Source organism: Dreissena polymorpha, chromosome 5, assembly GCF_020536995.1.
Source record: "Dreissena polymorpha isolate Duluth1 chromosome 5, UMN_Dpol_1.0, whole genome shotgun sequence".
NCBI classification, from domain to species: domain Eukaryota; kingdom Metazoa; phylum Mollusca; class Bivalvia; order Myida; family Dreissenidae; genus Dreissena; species Dreissena polymorpha.
In genome coordinates, this window is record NC_068359.1 from 119810711 (window position 1) to 119822372 (window position 11662).

The 11662-nt window shown below is 32.5% G+C and overlaps 1 protein-coding gene across 1 annotated transcript; it reads right to left on the bottom strand.

Moving 5' to 3' along the window:
• Window positions 1-4638: 4638 nt before the first annotated feature.
• Window positions 4639-9324, bottom strand: LOC127831589 (uncharacterized). Its single transcript, XM_052356567.1, has 2 exons — window positions 8793-9324; window positions 4639-4694 (listed from the first exon to the last, which is right to left on the bottom strand). The coding sequence occupies exons 1-2, from the start codon at window positions 9322-9324 to the stop codon at window positions 4639-4641; spliced, it is 588 nt and encodes a 195-aa protein (XP_052212527.1).
• Between the last annotated feature and the right edge of the window lie 2338 nt (window positions 9325-11662).

Sequence of the window (11662 nt, forward strand, 5' to 3'; positions counted from 1 at the left end):
GGTTCAGACACATGGTTATTTACAATAATGGATGATTTAATATCTGCATATATAACTTTAATGACATCTATAAACCTAGGTGCAAAATAAAAGGATTTCAAAACATTATACATGTATTCCCATGACACTCTATCAAACGCCTTTTCTTGATCTAAATTTATAAAGCAAGCTGAAATGTCTTTCTGATTACAATAGTCAAAGATATTTCTTAATAAATGAACATTATCAAAAATAGTCCTACCTTTTATTGAACAAGTTTGACTTTCTGAGATAATTGATGGCAACACATTCCCTAATCTATTTGTTAAAAATTTAGATAAAAATGTTCTGTCAACATTTAATAACGAAATAGGTCTATAATTTTTAACATGTGTGCTGTTATTTTTGTCTTTACATATTAGAGTTATATAAGATAATTTTTGCGATGGTGACATATAACCTAATTCAAAACATTGATCATAAATAGTTTTTAATACATCACCAAACAAATCAAAGAATTTAAAATAAAACTCAACTGCTAGACCGTCACTACCTGGGATCTATTTTTATCCATGTCCTTTAGAACTAACAATATCTTTTCTTTAGTTATGTTTTGTGACAAAATTTCATTATCTTCATTTGAAACTTTAGGTAAATTATTAAAAAAATACATCATTTAAGGAATTAACAATAGGTTCACTTGTGTACAATTAAGAATAAAAAGCATCAAAAGCATTTAAAATACTTTCTGAAGATTTACAATCAACACCATTATAATTTATTAAAACCTTTACATTGTTCAATGTTAGCAAAGCTAGAAGAAGGATTCTCATTACCATTAAGGATATTTGTCTTACTTCTGTTAATAAAACCTTTTTGTAAGTCATTTTCTAGTTTCGATATCCGTATTTTATATACATGTTTTTTAAATCTGTTGAAGTTCTATGTAGATGTTTTAACGACTTAATTACAGAATATGTTTATTTTCTTTTACCCATTCCGTAATCAATGCAAAATTCTTTTATTAACAATTTCATGTCTTCCCAATATTCAAAAGTTACTTCATTAATTCTAGACACAATTTTCCAATCAAATTTAAAACAATCTACAAATTCAATATCATCTAAATATTAATTATTGAATTTCCAATATGAATTTCCAAATGTAATTGTTTCACCAATATTTAGTTCTACTAATACTAAATCATGGTCTGAAATAGTAAAGGGCAAAATTGCACACTTTACAACATTTGTCAGTAATGATTTACTAATATAAAATCTATCTAACCTACAACCAATAAAAGAATAATCATCTACACCGCACTTTCTCGACCATGTTACACAGTTTTCATTAGGATATAAGGATCTATATGCATCAAATAAATTAAATTTAGTTATAATTTGGGATAATATTTTGGAACCCGCTAATCCTCGTTCTACATTTCCACCAATTTTATATAACCGAGTGTTTAAAACACAATTAAAATCTCAAACTAAAATAACATGTCTACTAGTAACTAAATAGGTATTAACGATTCAAAAAATTCATTTCTTTCCACTTCACTACATGGTGCATATATATTTACTATTCTAAATTTAAGTCCATGTACAGATAAATCTACATATAATAACCTCCCTTCCATGTCTGAATGAAAAGAATCTATATTTAAACTAGGATTAAGAACAATCATTGCAACACCTTTACATCTTCCATCACCAAAACTCCATGCAATTTGTTTGTAAGGAATTAAAACAGTTCAATTTCCATAGCAGAAGTAAAATTATTAATATGGGTTTCTTGCAAACACAAGACAACAAAACTATTAACAGATAAAAAGTTTCGTAAAAATACTTGTCTATCTTTATAAATTAAACCATTTATGTTTAAAGATCCTATTTTTAAATTAGCCATGAGGTTGTTTGATTTGTATCTATACCTGTAAAAACAAAGCGAGGAAACTCGACATCAATTCGATACGCTGTAGACCGTAGTCAGATTTATAAACGGGTATCATATAAACGGGTATCAAATAAACGTGAGAAGGCGAATAATTACAATTGATTTTCAGGTTCAATTTAAACCACATTAAATAACTAAATATAAAATACAGACACGAAATATGTTTATAATATAAATTTAAAGAAGTCCAACAAGTAATGTTAAGTTTTGACATTATAGATCTACAATATAATAGTTGGTAAAACCAATACCTGCGTGCATAAAAATCAATACCATGGTCTCTTGTAAATGCTTGAGTGCGTTTATCCCTATTTGGGCAGTAGTAACCCGAGCAGCGAAAGAAAGTCAAAATACATGAAGTACGTGTGTAAATTTGAAAAAGGCTGAAAACCGGTTATGATCAATAGATAGCCAAAAACACTGAAATTTCCTCAAAGAGGAGTTAATTATAAAATAACAAGTATTTGTTTTAACTATGTTATAAGTAATATTTATCATTAATGTACACAGAACATTGATGTATATTAATATAATATTTATAATTTTTGTTCTAGGTACTGGAGAGGGATGAACTTCTAGGGTATGTAACACATAGGTAGGGACTACAAAAGTAAAGTTGTATTGTAATATAATTATATTTATGTTTAATAGTTCACTATTTATATGTTTTGTCTTAGGTGAGGACAATACACAGAGAAGAGGTATATAGGTAAGTACTACAAAAATGAGTAATACACAAGACAATAATACAAAATAAAGTATATTATAATTACATATTTCGATTTCCTCGACTTTAAAGAAAATGAAAATAAATAAGGTAAGTATATTCATGGTAAGTATATTTTTACTACATATGATATATTTTTTTGAAATTTTATACTTTATACTTTTTGTTTGCATTTTTAATTAATTAATTTATATACATATGTACATTCAATATGTGTGTGGCGACTGTGACGCCAACAGCTCATCCATACACGAGTCTGTTAACATACCGGACAGCCCGGAGTGTTCCGGCGACGAAGCTGTGTCTGGGGTATTCCTGAATTTGTTTCTTGGGAGTTGTGACTGGTCCTCCTCCTCGGAACGTCCCCGTCGCTCACCCCGACTGTTTACGTCCATGCCGTTCTCCTCAGGGTCATCATTCCACTGTTCCTCCATCTGGACATCCTGTGGCGTTGGAGGCCACTCCACCGGCTGCGCCGCTTTTTGCGCTGCCGATGACTCATCCTCCTTCGCCACAGAAGGCTTAATCTTTCTTATTGCAGCTTCAGTGGTAATTTGCGAAACAGGCTGTGCAGGATTTTGCCCTGCCAGTTTCGCTTTATTAACTGCTTCCGGTTGCACGGCTTTTTTGTGCTGCCGGTTGCTTGTTCGTAGCTGCCGGCTGTGTCGATTTTGACACTGCTGGCTTCACTTTTACTGGCTTTTCCGGCTGTGCGGCTCTCTGCACTGCCGGTTGAGTCTTCTGTACCACCGGCTGCGCTGAGCTCAGCACCGCCGAGTCCTCTTTAGACCATTCGGCTGCACAGATTTTTGTGCTGCCAGAAGTTCTGCCTTGTCCATTGCTTCCGCTGACGTTTTCTGCAAAGACCCGGTCACAGCAGCATCCTTTGCCAATACATCTGAAACAAGTTCCCGGGCGACAGTAAACTACCCCGTGCACTCCCTCCGAATTTGCCCGACGGTGTGGCACCGTAGGCACAAGGTGGGCGCCCGTATAAGGTCACCAGCGCCCTAGCTCCGCATTTGAAGTTAAGAAGATGAGGTTTATACCTCATCTTCTCTGCCTCCACCTCCAACAAGACCCTCCTCACCCCGGTAGCAATTTGATATCCATCATAAGTAAAATGTTCGTCTCTCACTTTTAGTACTCTACCGAAATTCGAAAATATTTGGCCTAATTTGCCAGTGTCAAAGAAGACAGGCAGCCAATGAATTTTCAACATTATGTTCTTCTTGTTTAAAGTTGATAACTCGAAAGACCTACCTCCAACACTCAAAGACGATCCCACCGCCATATGCTTTGTCAAACAAATTTTATTCTTCAACACAACTTCGACAGTCTGATTCGACAAACCATTAGAAACTCTTTTGATGTCTTCCGGACCGAGCCCCGCCTTCATCATTGCCCTCACCGCGTCAAACTCACTAGTTCCCTTTTGGTTAAAAATTCTAACAGAACGTTCCAAAACCTCCGGCACAATAGCGTCGCCGTCACTCGCCGGCAAATTGACTTCAATCATGGTTATCACTTGAGTAAAAGGCGAAATTTTTCTTTTTCATAAACTTTATTTACCACATAATTGGGGCGTTTTAACGCCCCAAGTATCCGCTTAAAATAAATTAAATGAATTTATACAAGGTGACTTTAAATAATATTTAACAATAGTAAGGAAAGTAGAAAACTTATTATTTCATAACTAATTGATAAACACAGTCTTTTTAGCGCCTGCACGTTTTATGTATTAATATATATTTTGAAACAGTCTTTTCACGTCTACACGTAGATAATGAAATAGATATTATATAGAATTACATAAATAGTGAAACGGCTTTAACAAATAAAAAGTCATCGACTTAAATGTAGCGGATCTTAATTAGTAAAATGATAAAGAGGTTGTTTTTATTTAATACAAATGCTAACAAATCACACTTCAAACAAAAAGAAAAAAGGTGTTCCCAGCGAACCACCCCAGGTCATGCCCGAGCATCCCCCGTGATGGTCCGCCAGGAACAAGTCAAGAAGTCTACAGCTGAAACAGAACAGAACAGAACATAAGTTTATTTATGACTTGTACAATAAGTACATAATCATTATATAAATTCATATATTACAAACATAATATAAAGTCACAGTGGACAAAAGAGAAGCACATTCAATTTAACAATTACATAACTATAAGAGGATGAACTGATGTTTAATTATAAGTAATAGCAGTTCTATGAGAAAGTGCTAATTTAATATAAAGAGCTAGGTTTTTCAGAACATTCTTACAATTAGTATTTAACAATTCAATGAATTTAATAACACTCGGATTAAAACAATAGTAACGTTTGATATATTTTTGTCTAATATCATTATATTTTGGACATATAAGTACAAAATGATATTCGTCTTCCAAATCATGCATATCACAATATGTACAATAACGTTCATTTCTTTCAACTCTATTTACACCATATCTACCAGTATGAATACGCAATGGGTGAGAACACATTCTTATTTTGCTAATAAAGAATCTAAGGTTACTAGGCAATATATTTAAATATGCTTCATACTCAAAATTTACTTTAAGATTTACATACAAAGTTAACACACCATTATTATCCTTGTCGACATGCCATAATTGTATGAAATTATCAATCACTCTCTGTTTAAACACTGGTATAAATGATTTACTTCTGACACAAAATGGATCACTCCAAACATAGTTAAACCGTACTGAAATAACAAATGTTTAACCTTAGTTAACCAATTGTTTTTGCCATTATTACAATCAACTAGGCACATATTAAACACTTCTTTGAGGATAATATTATCAGTTTCAAGTAAACGAAACCAATATTTAATAATCTTAACATATCTGACAATATACAATGGATAACGTGCCAATTCGCCATATACAGCAGCATTTGAAGTTCTGATATTTACATTAAGTATCCTTTTACAAAATTTTAGGTGAACCCTTTCAATAACTTTACATTTACCGTAGCCCCAAATATCTGCCGCATAACATAAGGTAGATCCAACAAAAGAGTCAAACAATTGACAAAGTAGTTTTGGCTTCAATTTATATTTGTTACAATTAATCAATAAAACATTCAAAGCTTTAAGAGCTTTACCAACTAGTTGTTCTTGATTCAGTGCAAAATTACCAGTATAATTGAAAACTGTTCCTAAATAATTATAATCATTTACCACTTCCAGTGGGGAGCCATTATATACAAAATTCTCTGATTGCAACAGTCCGCCTCTTTTTCTAAAAACCATAACTTTCGTTTTGTCTACATTAACATCTAGACTCCATTTAGTACAATAACTATGTAATAAAATTAAACTTCTGTTAATCTCTTCAAGCGAATTACCAAGAATTACCATATCATTGGCAAATAGCAACAATATCAATATAATATAATTCAATTCTAAACCACAATTTATATCTTGTTGTATAAATAACTCGAAATCATCTATAAACAGGGAAAATAAAATCGGCAAGGTTACCTCCCCTTGACGTAAAACAACAGCAGATTCGAAAAAATCGGAATAATTATTACATAGCTTAATGCATGATTTAACTTTATTATACATATCTTTAACGATGCGCAATAGTTTACCTCGTATACCCTTTTTATATAATTTAAACCACAGACCATTTCTGTACACGCTGTCGAAGGCTTTTTTTAAATCCACAAATACACAATACAAACGTGTATTATCATCAATATACTTCTGTACTATAGACGATAAAACAAATAAAGCATCAGTAGTAGATTAACCTTTTCTAAATCCAAATTGAGCATCAGATAAAATACAATTTTCCTCGCAATAGATGTTTATTCGTTTATTTAATATAGATGTGAATATTTTTGATAAACAACTAAGTAAAGTTATACCACGATAGATGTTAACATTATTTTCATCTACTTTTTTATACAGAGGTATAATAACACCCTCACACCAATAACTTGGAAAAAATCCGCCTACTAATATTTTATTAAATATATCACATAAGTGAGATTACAAAATATCAATAGCTTCAATAAAAAAACTCGTTTAGTAGAAAATCATTCCCATAGGCTTTCCCTCGCTTCAATGATTTAACAGCTTCTAAAATTTCATTTAAAGATATTGGCTGGTCCAAACTATCATCAGCATCATCACAACAATCAAAATCATTAGTTGAGGCAAAATTCACAGATTTTGGCATTTTTTAACTTATTCATTAAATGCTTTATATTGATAAATGTAAACATTGGATCGTAAAAGCTCCAGTCAAAAATCAAGAATAAAATTAAAAAAAGGAAAAGAACATTGCCCGGAGCAGGTTTCGAACCAGTGACCCCTGGAGTCCTGCCAGAATCCTGAAGTAAAAACGCGTTAGTCTACTGAGCTATTCCACCGAGCACTCATATTACACGTATTTTATACCTTATATAAGCAATCTTCGTAGTTTCACAAAATTTAACGACAAAAACAGAACTCTCCAAATGATTCAATCGTTTCGCGTTGCAACGCTTTATAATTTTTAGGTTTTAAAATCGTCAAAAGATGCATATAATGGCTATATAAGAGCATGGTAAATGTTCAGTATTACTGTTTCCTCACAAATATCATAATCAAAACGAAAATTTGCGAATCTAAAACCACTTTTTTCAATTTTGTCAATTTACCAAAACGTGAAAATATCCCTTTAACATTTTGAAATATATCGTTTCGGAAAAGTGTTTACAAAAAGAGTCTAAAGACAATTTATGATTAACAACATTTTTGCTTTTAAAATATTTCCAAAACTCTTTATGTTTGGACAATCTCAACTTTTCAATTTCCTTAATTTGTTGTAATTTATAACAATTTCGCTTTTTCTTAACTAAAAGCTTATATCTTTTTTTTTAAATACATAATTGCTCTATATGTGCAGATGATTTATAACGGTTGAAATCACACAATGCGTCAATATACAACTGACTTGAGCGTTCACAATCAAGGTCTAGCCATGACTTATCATCTACATTTTAGGTTTGGTTAAGCGAGACATTTTTAGTAATTGTAACATCCTTGCGAAATAAAGGATCTGTAACATCATGTATAATTGATGTAAACTCAGTCAACATATTATCTATTGCTGATCTGTTATTCAAATCTACGTTACTTGTTACATTATTCAAAGCAGGTAGTTTGGTAATAAGACAAGATCTGAAATTATTTTTCAGTTCTGCTGACCATTTATGAATAACAAAGCTTTCGCTATCATCTACACAATTTTCAATAACAGTGTTACAATGTAAACTAAAAGAAATAGGACAGTGGTCACTCCACACATTAAACTCGTGAACCATGAAGTCGCTCAGCTTTGCAAAATTACAAGGTTTAGTTAATAAATAATCTATAACGAACGACCCTAGCCTCGAGAAAAAGGTGTTATTACCAATCATATGATCACGATATAAACGACCGTTTAGCTATGCGAATGCCCGTGCTTATACACAAATCCAGTAAACGATTACCGAACGCGTTACAAGTTTTGTCAAGTGAGGCCCGGACTAGGGGTTCGTCTGGTAAATAATCAACTATATCAAGCTCAGCATTGTGTGTATCATATAAAATATAATCATTTCTAATACCAACACGACTGTTCCAATCTCCTACTAGATATACAGATAAACATCACCAACATTTTCAAAGTCAAAAATATCACTTTGAATAATATAAAAAAGATCGACATTGCAAACGGTGTAAGCAGGAGATTCATCACACCATAGGTATATACCACCAATATAGACATCTTTTTCAAATTTAAAAAAATTCTTATCTAATTTTAACCATAATATAGTTTCATGATGAGTTCGTATAATTTGTATACCATCTTTCAATGCTTCATGGTAATAAAGTGCAATACCACCGCTAGCTCTCCTAGCATTTCGATGTTGAAACTTTCTATAAAAGTTAAAAGATTCGTACCCATATATTTTGATATTACTATTTGCATTTGTCCAAGTTTCATACAAAAACACAATATTATATTTATCAAGAATGGAAAGAAAGTCATCACTACTTTTCTTATCCTCAGTAAGTCCGTTAATATTCCAGGATAGCACCTTCAGATCATCCCCGGCGTACCTCTAGTTGTTGCCTTTCGTGTAGGGGACCCCGTCAATGAACAACGTATCATACGAAATCCAAGCCTTCGACCCACTTTTACGCGCCTTTTTCATCTCCGGTACCAGTTTCCTACGCTTGTCGGATATTTCCTTCGGGAATTGCTCGTGCAAGTAATACGGAGTGTCTTTTAGTGCACTAGCCGACCTCCTAACTAGTTCACGCTCCTTAAACAGGTTGAATTTGGCCACAATAGGACGAACCTTATCAGAATTCTTCTGACCCATTCTATGCACTCGCTCAAATTTCATTTCTGTAACTAAGCTATTGGCCATTTTCAACTTGCTGACTAAGAATTCCCGCAATACATATTCCGCATTTTCGTCCACCCCTGCTCGGGCCTCCTCAATATTGCCGAACACTAGATTGTTGCGCATGGATTGGGCTTGAATGTATAGTAGTTCATCGTTCATTTGCTTGTTTTTAATTTCTAATTCCTGCACTTTAGAGGTCACTATGCCCAAGTTAAAGTCTGCACCTTCTACTTTTTCCTCTATAAAAGTCATCATATTGCCAGTTTGAATTTTCACATCGTGATAAAGATTCCATAATTTTGACATTTCCTTTTCAAATTTGTCAACCTTGACCTCTAGGGTTTTTAGTGTCCCCAATTGTTCTTCAACTGTAACCAAACGGTTATCTATTTTCAGTAATATTTTCATTAAGTCTGCATTTGTAGGGGCATTTGTAGGAGCTATGTCCGCTGCTTCATTCATTTTTACAGGAATTAAATCGCTCATAGGTATCTGACTATGCGACACTGAAAGTTCTGGATACGCATTGAAAAGACTATTCAAGTTTCTCAAGTGAAACCAGATGATGGAGCTCAAGCACGTGAGAGCCTTCGGTACCACTCCTCACCCGCCCCAGCCCCACCATCCGGCCAAGCCGGAAATAATTATGAAACAATAAATGTATATTAACGAATCAATTGGAAAAAGCCTCTTTACTTAAGGAAAGGTTAGTCAAGCATCCTATGACCTACATGAATGAAAATGTGTTAATGGTATGTCGAAATACAGTGATGAAAAATGAGTGATAATGAAATTCAATGAGTGAAATGAGATGAGCCCAACACTGGGTTACAAAATATATGAAACAATGATTGAAATGATTCATAGGAAGACTGGTGATAAAAAAAGATTATGCAATACTACAATTTACAATATACAATTCACAAAAACTTCTTCACACAAAATTAACACTGTCGCGTTCCCTCTCTGATCCAGGATGACAACCCCAGTAACAGCCACTTACGGCCCCGCAGCTGCCATCCTGAAATCAGAGAGAAAACACAAAACAGCAGAGAGAAACTTAATACACATATTCCAATTATAAAACTAAATGTTAGCATAAATTGCAAGATTCAAGTCTAATCTAAACTCGACTTTTTTATTTGCATTAACGTCACAATAATTACCCCATATAAATTCAAATTTCTTAGATGGAAATCTTTCAAAATCTAATAAAATGCGATATTTTAATACATAAATAAGTTTGCAAATACGATCGAATTGACTAAACAGTTTATTGTCAAATTTTACATCATTTCTAGTTCTCCAAATTGTTCGTTTCGACTCCGACAGCAGGATTAGAAAAACATAATCAATTTCCTTATCATATGAATGATCAACATTAAGATAATGAAATTGTTTGAGAGACAGTTTATGATTGTCTGCAGTTAATACATGCATTAAGAATAATACGACTTTATTTATAGATGTAGAAATATAACACTCAACAAATAAATGATCTATAGTTTCTGGTTTCGAACAAAATGTGCATTTACTAGATCTTATCATATTTCTTGAAAAAAGATATTGGTTGGCTAAAAGAGCATTATGAACAATGGAAAAACTTGTGTTCCTTCACTCAGGATCTACTGCATTTGAAAAAACATTTTTAAAGCTATTATTAAAATCTACAAATTTACAATCCCTAACACATTTTGGTTCAATATTCATATTTTCAATAAAGTTATTATAAATCTCTATAACAGTCCAGAAAGAATTAACATTTGGTTTACAGTTTTCCACAAAATCTGTAAATACACTTAAGCATTTAACATAAAAAGGGGGAATAATTTCACTATGAGGAATATTATTAGATGCAATTGAAGGATTATATTTCTTCAATCGCAAACCTGTCCAATAAACAGAAAATTCTACCCAAGGAGTATTGTAGTTATTAATTATTTTAAAAATATGACATAGATATAATGAATGGATTTTTAATTCTAAATTTGGAACATTAAGTCCACCTTTTAACATGTGTGTATACAATGTTTTGCGGTATATAGGACCTTATTTTCTGCCCCATATAAAGTTGAAGCAACGTTTTTGAAACATGTTTATATAATGAATAGGTACAATTTGAGCTTGTATGAAATAAATAAGTTTTGAAAATACAAATGTGTTCAAAATCGAACTTTTACCCTTATACGATTTACCACGAGATATCCATAAATTATGAATTCTTTCAAAATTAGACAATAAATCATGAAATAGATCATCATCTGTTAAATCATTACCAAACCTGTAACCTTATAACTTGCTATTTTTTCCCCAAGAAATGCCGAAAGGATGATCAGACCTTGACTTCCATTTCCCCGAAAACATTCCACAGCTTTTCTTATAATTTACCCTTGACCCTAAAACCTTTTCAAAGTCTGACACATGTTTAAAAAATAAAGAAATTGACTTTTAATCTGATAGACAGGTGATATTGTCAGCATAAAGTGACATTTTCAAATAAAACTTTCCACCAATAGTTTTGATATCATTTATATGTGGGTCATCTTGGATAACCTTAGCAAAGGGCTCTAAACATAAAACATAAAGGAGA